Genomic DNA, 18,122 nt, shown 5'->3' on the forward strand with positions numbered 1-18,122 from the left:
AGGTCAAATATTTAGCAAGAGATACAGATGCTTTTCTCTGGAAAGCACCAGTGAATACTGGACTTGAATGTTAAAGGCAACTCCAGAGTTTAACCTGTACTCTTTTTTTTTTTTTTTTTAAGTCTACTGGGGGATTTAGCAGGTCAGTGTATGTGAACATGTTGGAGATAAGAACTGCAGAGCAGCTGATACGGAGCATAAAAGCAGCTCTTTGTAAGTTTGTAAGCCCGTCCATCGCCAAGTGGTCACAAAGACACTCAAATTCAGCTTTATTTGAATTTCAATCCAGAGTATAAGCGCCATGGCATTTTTTCCAAAAAGAAGGAATATAGTTTGTGTAGGGGAAAGAGAGCTAAAAGGAGTCAGCTGTGTTTTTGTAGCTGACTGCCATTAGAGGCCAGATGGAAGCTCACTTTGGTCTGACACTTGCCTGACTTGGCTGAGACCTTCGTGGTGAAACGCCTCCAAAAGCTCAGTGACGTAAAGCTTGACAAGTCATGCTTTGCTGAAGTCCATATTGTGAGAAATGTCTAATTACTTGGCCAGTGGAACAATCCGTTCAAGTTCATGCCCTTAATCAAAATGATAGATGTAAAACATACTGTATAAGAGCACACTGATATGCTAATTGTTCTGCCTCTTTTTCAGCCTTGAATACATTTAGTACATCAAAGTGAGCCAGACAGCCAGTGTTTGAATGTAAATATGATTCTGTAAGGAGATGCTGCTCGCTCCTGGTTCCTGGAACTACCTCTGGGCTGAACCTCAAGTGTTGTAAATTCCTAACAACACCCCTGCCGTGCACACAATTCATTCTCCATTGGTTAGGGGAATTAACTGTGAAGTGCAGGCATGGCGATGTGTGGCCACAAAGATGAGAATGACCCCAAAGTATTGGCTCTATTTGTTATGTGGCCACCGAGCTCATGGAGCGGGGATGTGTGGGTTTAGTGAAGAGGGTAGAGGTCTCTCATTTTCACTGATAGAGGGCTCAGACATTGAGGGAAAGACCAAAGCGTGGTAAAATCCAGTCAACTTCAATTACAGCCCCTTGTAGTTTTCCCAGAGGCGCACTATAGTGCCTTTAAGGGGGAATCAATGAGGTGACAAATTGTTGTGGACAGCAACCCCTTTTATTTGTTACGTTGTTGTATCCATGCCTGGATGCCACTCCAAGCCTGTGTATGTGTGCATATCTGGGCGTGCGCGCATGTGTGTCAGGCAAACTTATATAAATGTGCAACGCTTCCCATTTATGATAATTGAATGCTCTGGTCCATTTGTGTTTTGGTGGTTTATTTTCTGCTAGTGGCTTTAATGGCTTGTTATCCGTCTAAACCTGTTTTTAAACGCTTTCTAATGAGTATTCACATGCATCACCCCAGACACTCAGCGCCACTTTACGTTTTCATCTCACAATAACAGTGTTAAGGTTTTTTTTTTTTTCGTTTTTTAACTCAAGGTTACTTGCGCTTTGCCAAGTCTCCTGTCGTATCTACAGATGTCTGATGGTTGATGAGCGCGGCCTTGCTCGAGTACATTTACAAACATATGTCGCAGGATTGAGTTCGTTTAGTTTTTAATGGTGGGTGGAGTCCATACGACGCTGTCGCTGAAATGCCTTCTCTACTGGTGTATCCTGGGGGATTGTTTGACAGGAAACTCTGTGTATGATCTGAATTACAATGCTGATGATATTTCATTCTGTCTATTCTTATTACGTGTGGCGTTCCAAAGAACACCAAAGCTACATTACTTTACATTAATCCAGCAAATGAGAGTCAGATAGACAGCTGACTCCTGTGGTTTATCTGTTTAAAGGTAGATTTCTCAGTCAATGTTTGGGCAGCCTGCGGTCTGTGTTAGTCGAGAGGCTTTATATTGTTTGCTATTGCTCAGTGGTCAGTTTCATAAGTGTATATGCATGGCTTATGCATTTGTCTGTAGTGTGCACAGACTTTCAATTATCCGCTGACAATAATGCAGTGTCACATAATTGATTTAGATGTGCTGCAGGATATATTTTATACGTAATATGCTGCTTCCATTGCATATTGTTTGTGTGTCTATTTTTAATGATTGCGCCTGAATACGATGTTGGATCCAGACAAGCTGACGGGATGTTACTATTCTAAAATGTTCTCTAGAGACTTGTGTAACTCAGCCGCGGAAAGATGTGTTAGCAGACGGTCTAATAAGATGTACAAACAGTATGTGATTTTTACATGTTCCTGTCTATAATTACCATTTTCAGGGCAGCTGCTGTCTGCAACTGCATGTTGATGTAACAGTGAGAACTTGTAGTTTCCTAGCCTTGATCATAGAGGCACAAATGCACGAGATAAAAGAAACGGTGTGCATCCCAAATTACACAAAAGAAAAGCACAGCAGTAATTCATTGATATGATACATCAGTACATAATCAGCATGTACTTGTTAGCCCCCTACTTAGTATGACAGAGATAACAGATGTCTGGTGGAGTATATAATTATAGTATAATATTGCATCAAAAGTCAACATATAATGGATAAAACCAAACGCAGTGCTATACCCTACACACCTTTGTTCTCTGCCTAAGGTAGGTACCAGTTGGTCATTGAAAGATAGTAGGCATATCTTCTAATGCACCATCCATCATTTCTTTTCCACCTCTCAAATTCCAATGTGTTTATTATTAATCCAACATTTTCGAGATATTCTGTCTCGTTTTTTCTTCCCGACAGCTTCCCAACAGGCACCCAAGAGGCCACGATATTAACGCAACACATTTCTCTTTCTTTGTCTCCGCAGGAAAAGAAGAATATGTCGCAACCTTCAGAGGAGGAGAGTTCTTCTGCTACGATTTGTCCTTGAACCCCATTCAAAGCAGCAGTGATGAAATCACATTGTCATTCAAAACCCTACAGAGGAATGGACTGATGCTGCACACGGGCAAATCGGCTGATTACGTCAACCTAGCACTGAAAAATGGGGCTGTCTCACTCGTCATTAATTTGGGGTCTGGAGCCTTTGAAGCTCTTGTGGAGCCAGTCAATGGGAAATTTAATGACAATGAGTGGCATGATGTCAAAGTAACAAGGAATCTACGTCAGGTAACAGTACAGAGGATGATGCAGAGACTCAGTAAATGAATCAAAACAAATGCACTTAAATCATTACCATCATACAATATATTATTTTTCCAGGCATTGTAATTGGATTGCTAAATTGAATCATGGTGGTTTATGGTGGAGATAAAACCACAAGTGAGCAGGGACAACTACATGTGAACCAAGATCTCTATTAAGTTATAGTGAGGAAGAATAGAGATGTAGCTTTTAAAACAGCATTTAGAGCTTCCAGCCACATTCAGACATTTGATAACAAAGTAAAGTTATTACCATTATTTTGAGTTAATGTATTCTACCTTTTTAAAGCATATAAACCATATGACGTACAAACCATTAAAAGAAGCTAGATTTTCCACTGATTCACTAACACAGTTAGGTGAAACTAAAATATGACAGGACACAAACAGTGCAGTGACAATAACATTTACCAATATTTAGTCTGTCTCAAGGAAGGGATTTTTTTTTCTGTTACAAAAAACAAACAAAAAAACAGCTGACTGCAGGTTCACATTTTTGTTTTCTAGTTTGTTCTGATAGAGGTCTTTTGTCTCTCCCTTTAGATAGAGACAGTCATAACATAGAATTTGTATTAGATAATTTGCACAGTCATAACATAGCAGTTTAGGCGGGAGTCATAGAAAGATGTGCAAATGAATAATAATAAAAGTGTGCTTTTTAAGGTTTAGTAAGTGTAACAGCTACTTGATCTATTCCAAAGATTTTACAAATACCATCGTTGTCCAAGAGTAATAGTTTAGCATCATCATCAGCATTGTGTGACTTTGTTCAGCAGGGACTTAGATGTAATGAATGTTCACATACAGTATAAGAAGTCACAAACATTAGCTTTAAGGATGAAGTGAGGAATATCTTTTATACATTATAAGTCTGTGGTGGTTTATATAATGTATCAAAGGTCTATGATTCCTCCATATGGATCTGTAGGCTTTAATGGGCTCTTTTTCATAGCCTCTGAAGACACTTTGTAGTGACAGTGTGACTGCATCAGACAGCACAGGGGCCAGGGTTACTGTATGAATTACATGTCCTTAGAAATTACCTTCAGCCCCTTACATGGCTTAACATATGAAGATGAACCATTCAAGCCATCCCGGTGATTGTTTTCAACCTCTGGCAATGCTGTCCTTAAGTAGGGTACTGGCCAGGATTGGTTCTTGTCTGATTCTCACTAAAAGCAGAGGAATTCAATGGACTGAAGGAAATGTAAAGCTGAGCCTTTGGCCATGTCCAAAGCACCCACCTGCAAGAACAGATCGTCCTTGCTAGGAGGGAAGCTACAGAGATCAGTGAGTACTTTTTTTTTATTGGCTACTACTGGATTGTACCAGGACAACATATATTGTACTGAATGGTATCACGATGCAGCTGCCACTCTGCAAGTGGCAGAAAACCATGGCTTCACTGGTTCTGCAACACTCACAGCATTATCAATTGATTGAGGTCACCACCGAGTCAGTTGTCGGTTACAATTTCACACCCCTGTTGGCTAAAAGCCACTTTTATAACCGGGTCTTGATTACTGCTTCCATTTACAGTAGCTTGGTGTGTTATGACTCAGCCTGTCTGGGAAGTCTGTTACAGGAGGGGGTTTCCTTCAGTGCCACACGGCCCAAGGTGAAAGACTGAGGTGAAGTTGTCTCATTTGGGATTCGATCCCAAATGCCACAACCTTCAACTCCACTCCAACAGGTATCCTGTGAAGAAAACCCAGAGGGGCCAACAAGCTGAACACTGCAACTGGGCCAGTCGCTAAGAGCTAGGCTGTGGGCCTGTAAAATCTAGCGTATCATCTAGAATATGTTATGCACAGTTGGAGGACTCTGGAGGAACCATTTGTTTCAAGGAGACGTAGCAACATGGAAATGTGATATGAATTTTCCTGGTTTCCTTGTGTCCCATTGGGACATCTTCCACTGCTACTTTCAGTCACTCTAGTGTCTCTTCCAGGCTGATGTTGGCTTGGTGGAAACCATGTTTGTGTAATGATGTTGAGAAGTAACACAAAGAGACACTCTTAGAAAATTCTGAAATGAATTACATCATTTGGAGCAACAGTAGGTTTAGTGGCCTGATTGCAACCCCTGGTGCCAACATGTTGGTGATGCTGCTACAGTACAGGAAGCCTTGTAGAATGAAGACTGTTGGGTTCTTCTTAATGTTGCTGACAAAATACTGAAAAGCAGTTAGTCAAGATGAATTGCCACATTCAGGAGGGAAGGAAGAGCACTGTGTGGCTGAATGAAGGTGCTTGAATGAAGACTGATCAGAGCATTGCCAAGGATAGGATTAGGTTTAGCATGTCATGGTGTAAAGATGGGTTTTTAACGCCTGTTGGGACTGTGGACTGCGCAATAAATAGAACTTACCAACATTACCTAGCATGTACAGAGATCTCTTTATACTCTTTAGCCTGTGTTAAATCTACATTACAGTAGTTAGTCCATAAAGGCTATAATTCTGACCTACTTAGGGTACTTGTTAAGATTTCAAATGACAGTAAGAGAGCATCTCTAGAATTGTTCCTGCTCATTTGGTGGGAAACATTTGTCTTCACCTCACTACCAAAGCTGCTTCTTTTGCATAATCAGCGAATTGATTATTGGCAAACCTAAGGATCTGGCCAGCTCGAACATTCACTGCATTCGAATTGTGAAAGAAAACCAAGCATATTGAGTGCATGCTCTGTGGGGGAATCCAAATTGCCATCCTCCTCATCCTGTGTCAGGGTCTTCTTTGCTTTATCTCATTGCAGTAAAGTGATCCTAAAGTTCATCAATAAGACCAAACGGAGGTACAGTATTATATGAACGCCGGAAAGTCTGACGCTGGATTGGTCTCGAGCCTAAAACCCAAGTACAAAAGAATGCAAATGCTGCTACCAATAAACTAAATAAAGCTTTGAAATGGTCTTGAACTTGGGACTGTTAAAGAGGGTCAACTGATGTGCTTTAGGCATTCTTTCTTATGAACCATTTGATGTCTGTCAGTCATAACCTTTCGTCAGGACTTGGGTGAGGGAGTTTCTTCTGCCACTCAGCGGTCTGGTCACATACAGAACATGGTGCAAAAACACCATGAGGAGCTTAGGGAGTCACTGGTTGAGCTCTGGTACCTCTTGTGGAGCATTCTTGTTATTTCCTTGGTCTGCTTTTTTCTTGTTAAACTTATTTTGCCCTTTTTCTCTATGTTACTAACATGCTTTGGAAACAAACTAACATCATTCATGGAATGTGCCATTTTACTAACCAGTATGGTTTTTTGCCGTTTAACAATGTACTAACAGTATTGACCATCATATATTATTTGAGTAACAATCGTTATTCTGTTCACAGTTTTTAATTTCCTTTCTCCCCCCTTTTCCACAAAGCACTCAGGCATTGGACACGCTATGGTAAACAAACTACATTGTTCGGTAGATATCATTCTAATTGTTTCTTAGTTTGGGTTTGCCGTGTGTTTCTTTTCTTTCTTTTTTTACTGTAGACGTCATTTACAAAAAAAGGGAAATTGCGGTTGGTACTCTTCTGCTTACTTTTCGAATCCTTTTTAATTTCTTGGTTCATTCATTGGTTTCACCCTCTTTATTTCACTTGTTTCCTGTCCAATTCTGTTTGATCCACCTTTTTAGGAGCATCATTTCGAGCCTTTTGCATCAAGCTGTGGTTAATAATGAGGACCCTTCTCCTGTCTGGCTGGCCTGATGCTCTTTGGCTCAGCCAGTTGTATCCCCATTCACTATGCATGGCATGCACTTTGACTATGTGTTGCAAATGTCACACTGCCCATTTGTCAACATGAATGTGACAGTTGAGCTGTGTTTTGTCGTTGGTGCTTCTCTGGTGCTTTCTTATTTCTCTTTGTGGTTTTGCAGTGTCCATGAGCATTTGCATGCAACCTGACACTGGCAAGTGTCACGTAACTGAGTCCCAATCAAGAATTTGGGAGAATTTTCTTTTTGTACGCTTGTAAACAAAAAGAAAAGCCAAATGCATGCATGCTATTTTTTTCCTCTAATACCCTTAACCATTGTCCTATACTAAAGAGTGACTGTACTGTACATAGCATGTGCTCCCTCTCTAACCTAGTGGCACGTTCTGATTTCTTTTGTAGAACTGCTGGACGTACTAATGTGGAATTAATAATTAAACTAACCTAGATAACATTCTACTAACACCATTTTTGTGTCTGCTAAAGTACTTTTAAGTTGCAGTAGGAGCAATACTAACACTGTAGTATGGGCACTTCACTAACTCTCTAACTAGAATAGCATTTCTTTGAAGGCTTGTGGTCTTCCAACTAATCAAACTGGACAAAATAATAATAAACAAACAAGAAAAAAGACAATGAAAACAGACATGAAAATGGGTTTCAGAAAAAAGAACGTATAGGGAAGTCTGTCATAGACAACAAGAAGAAAAGGCATTTTTATCACAGTGTATAGGCTGTCTGAGTATAGTGTGTCCTTTCCCTGTGCTTTGTTGTCTAGGTGACAATATCCGTGGATGGGATTCTGACCACCACTGGATATACACAAGAAGACTACACCATGCTAGGCTCTGATGACTTTTTCTATGTTGGAGGGAGTCCTAGCACAGCTGACCTGCCTGGATCTCCAGTTAGCAACAACTTCATGGGCTGCCTTAGGGAGGTAAACACCACTTTTGTGTGCGCTCTGAGGCTGGTGGGTGTGCAGGATATGACTGGCTTCACCTTAGGATTCCAAAACAGCCCCTTGCACCCACACACTGACCCTGTCTCATCCTTTTAAACATTGCTATAGTGTCTTTCACCTCTTTCTGCTCACACGCTCTCACACTCAAAACTTTATTTTACTTCTACTACCCCCTCAGTCAGTACTCATAATGTTATGCACACAGACAAACGCACACACATACATATGCAAGTCAAGGTGCGTGCTGCACCACACAACCACACATGTAGAGCTCTGTCTTGGAGCAGAATTTACCACAGAGCTCTGTCAGGTGCACTTCAAAGAGGAGCAGTGATCCTGGGATCAGGCAGTTGGATCATGAACAGTCAGCCAGGTGACACACTTAACACCTCACTATTCTACGTCTTAGACTACTTATCTAATGCCCGACCTTATTACTGTTGCATGTGATCATTGTCAGGGGTAACACGCAACTTCAAAGTGCTTGAAATGTGCAATATGAGGTACCCCTCACTACTAAAAAAAAGAACGGCACTCCAAAGTGCAGCGATGTTCATCACTGTTTTGACAAAGATGCTGTCAGGTGATGTACTGAATTCAGCACATTTTGTGTCTTGGGTGCTTTATGGCGTAATGGGCCCTTTGAATCTGGCTCATGACTTACAGTGTGTCATTTGTCACTCAGACCTTTAGACATGTGTGCATATAGTCTATACTTTATCCCTAGCGATGAGTTGAAGGAGGGAGAGCGAGAGGTAATTTCTCCACCAGAGGGTTAATAAGTTATACCTTTCACTTAAAGCCATGCAGTCATACTTTCATTTGTGTTGGTTAATAGGGATTCTGACCTGTGCATTGACCTCGAGAGCCTTCAGAGGATATACAAATATATCCATCAGTCAAATCTACAAAGCACTGCAAAAGGATCCATTAATTGATATTTTCATTTAAAAAGCTGTCTCGCCCCTTTTCTCCTCTTGCTCCTCTCGGTGTCCTACATTTTGTCTCTCACCTCTAGCTTTCATCCTCAGCGAAACCTCTAGGAGAGGTCTGAGACAGCTCTGTTTAATGAGCGGGCAGGGTGTGGACCACATGTCCAAACGCCATGTACAGCTCATTAGAGGTCTGGTTGTTAAGGAGGACCGTCTTCGTTAACTGCGTGTCCCTGAGGTGCTGCAGATGTGATGACAACAGGAACGGGGCCGGTGCACCCAAAGCACAGACACCCGCCCCACTGAGCTGCACTCTCCCGCTCACGATCTGCCCAACCACAGGCTGCTGCTGCTCCCACTATATCCTGAGATCAATGTATCGAATGGCTCCAAAACTTTTAAATATTACACAGGGCTGTGATAATTCCCAGGAGACAGGAGGCATACAGAATTGACCCTCCTTTATTTGCTCATGGGATCATTTAATATCCCTTATTTAGTTTTGCCTGACAAATGGAGAAGTCAATACCAAATAAAAATAAAGCCCATACACTGTTAAATCCATAGTTTCTTTCATCTGCTTAGCTTTTAGTTTATTTCTGACGTTTTCAGTGCCTTAACAAGCTTCTCTGCATCAGTTCATGCAGCCTGTTGAATTAAACACAAGCCCTGTTTCAGGTCGGCATCTACGCATGTCGTGAGCACATGTGAGCTGTGGTTTAACAGCGTGTGCTGTGGAATCTGATTGATGGCCCATTCCCAAGTGGCTTGTTGCAGTATTTGTGTGCAGATTCCAGTCGGAGTTGCCACGCCCGCCTGTTGGTGCTGATGGCAAAACAAACGGTGATGCAGTAATAGCTCAGTTGTCACAGCCCCATGGCTTGATGACAAATTAGTGCAGCACTGCTAGCGCAACCAGTCGTAGCTCAGACCAAAGCGCCTTTGACTCTGAAAGGTGCCCTTTGTCTTGACTATAAAGAATTGATTCGGGTTTATTGGCTGTATCTGTTGCACCTTTAGTCTACATGAGTAAAACCCAGCAGGCAGAGATATCATCATTTAGCCCTTAGTCACTTTTACATTCCTTTTTATTGCACTTCTATTTCTATAAAATGTGTGAAACATTCCATTTGCCTCCATGTCAGACCCGGTCTGAACTCTAGCGTCTTGTTTAAGGGAAGAAAATGATGTAAGAATAAAAGCTTGCCATTATCTACGTCCTGTTTTCTCTTGCAGTTAAATGCAGCCAGATAGAGTCAGTCACAGAGCAATACCTAATTCTGATGTGCCGCTGTGAGCTCTATCTACCTGAACAGTTAGACACAGTAGATCTGAGTCAGTGATAAACACAATGCTCCATGCAAATGCAATCCCATCGGAGGTGTCCCCCTTTTTTCAGGTGAACGCTTAGCGTGACAGCAAATAAAGAACATGACCAGTGTTCTCAACAGCTGTATCTCATTTGATGTGGCCCGTTGAAAGCATTATAGATTTACCCTCGGAAATCTTTTGTTATGTAAATATGTATGCGTGTTGTAACCAATAATGGGGCTATCCGTCACTTGATTATCTTATCTACCAATTAGTACTGCTAGACACCATGGAAGAGAACACTGGCTGTGCCTGTGCCTCCAGGGGGTTGTTGTTAAATATTACTTGCTCCTTTATCCCTTTGCCTGGTGTGCTGGTGACAGCTTTGTATTCAAAGTCTGATTTGTCCTCAGATTGTGAAGTCACAAAGCAAATAGTGTGAGGCTCACACTATTTGCTGTGTTCATCTACAGATTAGAGCACTTCTAATATACATGTGTGTTTTGGTGGCGAGGCAATTTTCTAAATATCATGACCACACTGATGTTTCAATTAAAAAGTGTTGACATTCACCAAAACGTTAATTAGTTTCTCATGTGGAAATTGGATGCAACTAGACGACAAGATCCGCGCTATTCCAGCTGCACTTACACCAGATACTCTTTCACTGAGGAGATTGGATAATGACAAGGTTATGGCTGTCTGTAATTTTTCTAAGATTGCTGCCAATTACACTAGCTGCACTGTTTGATTTCTACAGTGTGGCATTCGCTGCCTCCATATACACACACTGTAGCTACTTCTACGACTTGATCAATATTTTTAAGATTTAATTCAGGAGCAGCTTTCAACAGTGCAGAGCAGAATTTCATATGCCTCTTTTAGTGGGTCTATAAAACAGGATTTTTATACACAAACAGAGCTAACCAGTGAGACAAATAGTGAATAAAAATGACAAGGGTGTCAGATTAGTCAGTTAATACTTGCAGGGTACCATATTATAATGATCCTAATCCATCGTTAATTGGCAGTTTAATGACATTATGACACAGTTTGGAAAATGGCTGCTTCTGTCTGTCACTTCAGCACCTGAACCTTACAGGATTTGGCACCTCAGAGGTCACAGCACTAATGCACCTCATTTAGTGAAGCCTGATTTACAGTGTCTGAGAATATGAACTGGCTCTGATATGAGGGATTCTGCATAGACACGTCGGCTTTTTCATTTCATCTTTTTTTTTTTTTAAAGGATGCACACTACTGAATGTTGCAGTGCTTATATGAAAGCCCATGCACTCATTTCTAATTAGCTTTGGAGAGGCATATTCATCGTCTGCCCACTTTTATTCTAATCACAGGTTCCAACAGGGGCCTTAATCAGCGTTTTACTCCACACCTGCAATCAAGGCGGCAGTTTAGATTTATCACTTGCCATCACACTTTCCACAAACCCTCTGTAGAGATGTTTCCCGATTGAACCGTTTCCTCCCATCATTATTACTATTGCTGTTTAAATTCAGACCGTCGCTTCCTTTAGCTGACAAAATGTTAAAAATGAATGCCTCAACTATTTGCACCTCACCAGGAAGAATACAGCATGCACATGTTGTGAAAAATAAGGAAACATTTGGTGAATACTGAAAAGATAGACTTTTTTTTTTTTTTGCAGGTGCTGCACCAAAAGTCTGACAGTGTTTCATTGACTATTGCTGTGCAACATCTCAATTATTCAGCTCTTCTTCAGGCAAAAAAAAAAACATGTTCACAAATGTTGAATTGTTTATTTTTGTGACTCAGAATAATGACAATGTGTAACAGGTGCCCCAGGCAGATAAATATGCGTCTTCCAACAAACAAGGCACTCATCAGCCACAGGTGTCAACATTTACAATGAGATATAATCGACCAGCTCTCAAATGAATGGATAAATAAATGATGCCATGCAAACATAGCATACACATCCTTTGAGGGGGAGAAACGCCACATGGACAACTGCTGCTGTTCATGTCCAACTGCGTCATCTCTGAAAGCAATTACACATTTACAACTCCACTTGCGGGCAGGTATAATGAGTGGGGGTCAAAACATGCCAGCGTATTTCAAACCTGGAGCCTCGCTGACCCAAGGCTGTTGAGAAGCCAAGAGCATTGACCAATTGGGCTTTAACTGGTGGTTTAATTTATGGTTGTATGCTTGGCTGAGCTCAGACAGCCTCTGACAGAGCATGCTGCCAAGATGTGATTCAGTCTTGGACCACGGGGGACAGTTTTGTTGTGTCTCCACCAAAATGTGTTTTGATGAACCACGTTTCATCCCATCCCTGAGTGATAAAGTGCCAGAGTTTGGGAAACTTTTCTATTTGGTTTGTCAGTGCATCCGAGGTTAACATGATATTTGAACTTGAATATGACAGGTTTTTGGTAGATTGCCTGTAACGTACATACATGCATACATTCAGCACAGAGCAATACCTTTCAGCCTTAAGTTGGTGTTTGCATGGCTGCAGACTTGACTCTCTTTCTGTGCTTCCAATTCAGGTCGTATACAAAAACAATGACGTGAGACTTGAGTTGTCCAGGCTGGCCAGGCAGGGTGACCCCAAGATGAAGGTCCATGGTATCGTGGCCTTCAAGTGCGAGAACGTGGCCACTCTGGATCCAATCACATTCGAGACGCCAGAGTCTTTTATCATGCTCAACAAGTGGAACGCAAAGAAGGCGGGCTCCATCTCCTTTGACTTCCGCACCACTGAGCCCAACGGCCTTCTCCTCTTCAGCCATGGCAAGCCCAAGCAGCAGCCGAAGGACTCGAAGAGCCCCCAGACTCTCAAGGTGGACTTCTTTGCCATTGAGATGTTGGATGGCCATCTTTACCTTCTGCTGGACATGGGCTCAGGAACCACAAAGACCAAGGCGGTCAATAAGAAAGTCAATGATGGCGAGTGGTACCATGTGGACTTCCAGCGAGATGGCAGATCAGGTAACTTCCACATACATACATACATCTTTAGACGAAGAACATGAAATAGCGTGGGCTCTTTACAGCGGTGCTGAGAGCTCTGCAAAGCACCATTTTAGGAAACACAAGCAAATAGACAAAACGGAAGCAAGAGAGGAAAACATGTTCCCCAATTTGACAGCATATATGCATGTACTTTCTCTAGCTACGCTCTCTTAGACTCCCAGGGCCACTGCATTCATAAATATTTGCACAATCGCTGTTAGGATGAAGACTAGTCTGTAGCCTGAATGATTATCATAGAATACAATGCAACATTAAGCAGAATACTAGAGCAGAGGCTCTTCTATGTACTATGGAGATACATTATTTATCTGTTGCAAAAATACCACCGTAATGTTACAGGTAGCTTTTCTGTCATCTGTGAGTGCTTATGGCTAGCCAAAAGCTTTTGATGCTAATAACTGAACTTCATATGGCGGTACTTATGTGTCATGTGTCGGGTTTTCCAGACACATATTTACCACAAAATAACTTTGCCCCGACTTCCCATTGTGTCCTCGGAGCCCCGGGTTGCTCTGCTCTGCTCCCTGTTGATTTGCTTATCTAAGCAGCAATTTGTTAGTGTGTGCTTAGAGCCAAGGCCCTGCAATGTCATGCTGCAAATTAGATATACCCCTTGACCATGTTTTCCACTCCATCTCAAGAGGTGGAAATTAGATTAACTGTTTCATTACCCCCCAAAGCAAGCACTGGGTTGTGGTTTAAATTGAGCTATACCCACTGCTAAAGTAGCAATGGAGCCCATGGTTGAGGTGGCTGAATACAGTCATATACAGCAATAAATGGCACAGAGTGGCTTCTGCTCAACATAAGTGTGGCAGAATAAAAGCTCTGGGTGACTTCTCAAATAACATAAGTCTACAACATTTATTATGGTACACCAAACTGTAAGAAACACTGTTTTGTAAAATTACACTTGTGTCCATTATCTGTCTAGTAACCTCCCATCATCCACCCCCACACACACTAACTGTACACACACACGCTACACAAATGCACGCACACAAAAGCTATCAAATATCTTTTTTGTGTTAGCTGAGCTCTCTCCGCTCGCTCCTCTCTCTGTCTACCCTGCCTAAGTTTCCATGGAAACAGGAGGTGGTCTCTCCCAGGACTGAGACAGTTACTGCACAGTGCTGTGCTGAGCTCTGCACTAATGACATTTCCGAATAACTTTTCCTCCTCTCCTCAAGTCTAAGGCATCAACACTTACATACTGGAGTGTAAAGGGGACATAAAAAGGTCCCTGCAATGTGATGACTGCAATATGATGTGAGAGGACTAGCAAAATGGCAGACATGGTTCTCTTACATACACACAAACACACATATGCACACACACACACTGCTTCAAATTACAGAGTAATTTTCAAATTTTCCAGCACTACTTTATCTTCCCTCGCCCTTCAAATTTAAGCCAATTAAATCCTACAAGTATGCAGGCCTACTAAATCTAACATCTTGCATCTGGAGATTTCCATGAACTGCACAAAGCACTATTGTTTGCAGTGTGTAATGATGTGTGCGCTGCCCCTCAAATGGAAGCAATGGAGTTTTTGCAGTTCCTTTGTACTGAATAGGCCTCATGTGATTTCCATCCCCACAGGATACATGTAATTTTAATGGTGCATTAAATAGCAGATTTGTGCAAACAGGCTGATGGGAAACTTTCACAATAGCTTTTTAATGTGACTTTTTATATTTATTTTCTCCATAAATTATTGACAGATATTGACGTTCGGATAAAAGCCGTGACATGCTGTTAACAAGTGAACATAATTAATATTGTCAACTTATTCTTCAGTATGACACCGTTGATAGCCTGACTCATGTTGGCTGTTATACAGTCATATGTTTCTTTTTTTTTTAGATTTTTTATTTGTTATATTTGAATATCTAAAGTCTTGAGGTGATTTTAAAACCTAGAAAAATAATTCAGCAGTCCCCCGAGAGCATGAGTCATGAAACATATGGTGAGCTTTGTTTTTCATCTGTGTGTCAGATGTTTTATTAATACACACCACCAAGCACATCACTCAAAACAAAAGTGCAACACAACAGCCAGACATAATTATCTGCAGCCGGGGTCCTCCATGTGCGGCACTTCCTGCAGCCGTGACAATGGCGAATAACGATCCCTGCCCTATTTAGTTTAGCTGGCTCTTCCCGCAGGAAGCGAGTCTGTAAATGGACTCTCGCTCTCAGACAGCATCTTCTAACCTCAATGCATTAGAGTCGCTATGAGACACTCTGCTTTTAAGTGAGGGCCTCTGGTCTGGGAGTGCCGTGGGTCACTCATCAGAGACATTACATGGACATTGCTCAGTTGTAGCCCCCCCCACCCCACTTCCTGCCTGGGCAACACGCACCGCTACTTCAAAACACACGAGCGTGCACTGCACATGTGTGCCGGACACAAGCGGAGCTGTGCATGCGCGCACACGTATAGAAAACACATCCACATCCTTGCAGCCCACTCTCAAGCTTCTCTCTCTACAGAGAATCCAATCACATAGAGAGATTTGGCCGTATCGCCCTAACTGGATTGTAGTAATCCCCTGTCTAACATGTTTTGGGGATGTGTGAGTGGGGTTAGGGGACATCATGCCAAGTTGAGCCTTGCTGCTGATGCAGAAAGTGTGAGAGAGATCTGAGCTGTCACTTGGACCCCTGCCTTCAGGTTTGATGATGGAGTACCACTTACAGGTCAGCCCGTGCAGAGAGAGACAGAGCTAGAGAGAGAGAGAGAGAGAGAGAGAGAGAAACAGAAAGAGAGAGAGGGAGAAATGTGGTCAAAGTGTATTTTAAAGTTTGCTGAAATGCTACTCCTCCTGCTCATCGTCATCATTCATCCTCTGCATCATCGTTTTGATCACCTCTCATTTACTGTACATCCTGTACTTGATTCTGAAGATATTATTTGCTGCCATGTTCCCTCATCTGCTTTCTTATCTGTCATCATACACCCCTCCCTCATCTTCTTTCCAGACATCTTTATCTCCATGTTCCCATCTTGTTCTGCATCCATCTCCTCCTCTTTTATGCTCGGTAGCATTCACGGAGACACATCCCCTTCCCCTTTTGGCTATGACTAATGTTCCAAACATAGGCAGTCCTGCAGTGTGTGTGTATGTGTATTATGTTTCCCATGCTGCAAGCTTGGTGATGGCACATGTCCCCATGGGATTGTATAGTGCCTTTTGACTTAACATAGCTTGACTGTGTTTACACACTTCCTTACGGGACTTTGACAAGTGAGCAGAGCACTCTAAGCAGATGCCTGAGAGATGCTGACATCCTTCTCTTGTCTTGCACTTACATCAATTTAGACAGACATGCTTACTGTATGCTTCCTTGTTTGCTGTTTATCCCTGACTTAAGTGTAGGTAGCAGAGAAGAAGTCGTTAGATAATGACTCCTGAAGTATTTACTATAAAAAGTAATTTATTCCTCACTATCCTGTAGCTTCTACCTGTCATATGCCTGAGACCTGTCACCTGACGGTGAATGTTTTGCATTCACACATGACTGGAGTGTAGATATTTCCAACATGATTCACTCCGACCATCATTCCTCAGTCCAGGCACCTGCTCTACTCCGAGAAAAAGTTTCCTCGCTAATGAGTTTGATGTAGTGAGCTCGTTAGCTCTAACCTGAAGGGAGCTGTTCTGGCTGCGTGACGGGTGGCCCTTGCCAAGTGTGCAAAGCTTGGAAGTCACAACAGCTGTGGCTGGAGAGAGCAGGGGCAGTGGGTGGCGGCAGGAAAGTGCTAGAACAGATGCCTGGGGCCAAGACCTGGAGAAAAGAGCTGGAACATGTTAGTGGGACCAGGTTAATCATTGTGCACTTGGTCCTTAGCTGTCTCTCTCCAGCGCTGTTGCAAGAACCCTGGCTCACCTTAGCAATAAAGCACATACATAGCCAAGATTATTTTTAGCCTATAGACCAATTTCAGTGTCTTCTCTTTCGCGCCGGCCTCTCTATAGATTCAGCAGAGAGGAACTGCTTTCATTAAAAACGGATATATAAATATTTATCATAAATATAATTAATTGTGATACGCGCATTCATGCATGCTAATAGTAGCTGTAATGAAATGTGAAAGGCCCCATTTAATGTCTAATGCATCTCAGGCAGTCCTACTGAAAATTCATGTGTGGCTTAGGGCTTGTTTCCCAACATAAACACTTTGACGAGAAGAGTAAGTTAAAAGCTGCGCTTCTCTTCCACATACAAGCAGTAAGGAGTCTGTCATTTAGCCTAAGGCGTTCAGCTAATAGCTCCTTCATATCTGCCATGGCATGCATCTGCCACTCAAAATGTAAATTATGACTTTATGGCAATTTTATTTTTTAGCATCCTTAGCCTACCATTTCTCTGCCACTCTCCCCGGGCAGTGGCCTGTGCAGCTCCTCTCTGCAAGCACAGTGTATAGATTACTGGACCAGGATGCGGGCAGTAGATGCAGCCGCCATTAATTAAAGATCCACAATGGCTCCTGCACTGAGAGTAACAGATCCATATACAAATTAATCACCCAGCCTGAGTCCCACAGTAAGGCTTTCCTTTTTCCACAGCTTTACAGTCCAGTCATGTCCGCTGTTGTTTACCGTGCTCCAGATCGAGAATTAAACCTGAATGAGAGCGATAAATCATGGTGGGGAAACACACAAACTCTCATTGCTGGTTTATGTGTTGGAGAGGCAAACAGAAGGAGAGACAGGGTGAAAAAAAACAGCCTGCAGTCCGTTAATCAAGTTCAAAAAGATGGCTGCGATGTATTTTCGTATTTTTGTTATTGTTTTTTGTTTATTTGTTATGTGGCTGAGATGATAGAAGGGGCAATGATTTTTCTTTCCCCATCTTTTCTTTTTTATGACCACTGCTTTATAGATAAAGGAGATTTATGTTGGGAAATCCAAGGAAAATGGAGAGGATACTCTTAGGGATCCCAGATTAGGCTGCTAATAGACTAGCTGTCCTGTGATTAATGTGTCTTATCAACACTCATCAGTCATTCTAAATGAAGAAAATCCTGACCCTGTCCAGATGGAT

General features: G+C 42.1%; 1 protein-coding gene across 10 annotated transcripts in view; it reads left to right on the forward strand.

The window, feature by feature from the left end:
• The window catches only part of LOC310997959 (neurexin-1a-like), a gene marked incomplete at its 5' end in the record, with an annotated part of 248,122 nt that overhangs the window by 87,048 nt on the left and 142,952 nt on the right, over positions 1 to 18,122 (forward strand). For 8 of the 10 annotated variants that reach the window (XM_083987824.1, XM_083987818.1, XM_083987829.1 and 5 more), the window contains 4 exons: positions 2,792 to 3,093; positions 6,500 to 6,523; positions 7,619 to 7,780; positions 12,585 to 13,026. In XM_083987824.1, the coding sequence (XP_083843950.1) occupies positions 2,792 to 3,093; positions 6,500 to 6,523; positions 7,619 to 7,780; positions 12,585 to 13,026 (930 nt within the window). Of the gene's footprint in view, positions 1 to 2,791; positions 3,094 to 6,499; positions 6,545 to 7,618; positions 7,781 to 12,584; positions 13,027 to 18,122 lie in introns of all 10 variants that reach the window. The other 2 variants (XM_083987828.1, XM_083987830.1) reach the window with 1 other exon arrangement.

Source organism: Trachurus trachurus (genome assembly GCF_905171665.1).
Source record: "Trachurus trachurus genome assembly, chromosome: 15".
Lineage (NCBI taxonomy): Eukaryota > Metazoa > Chordata > Actinopteri > Carangiformes > Carangidae > Trachurus > Trachurus trachurus.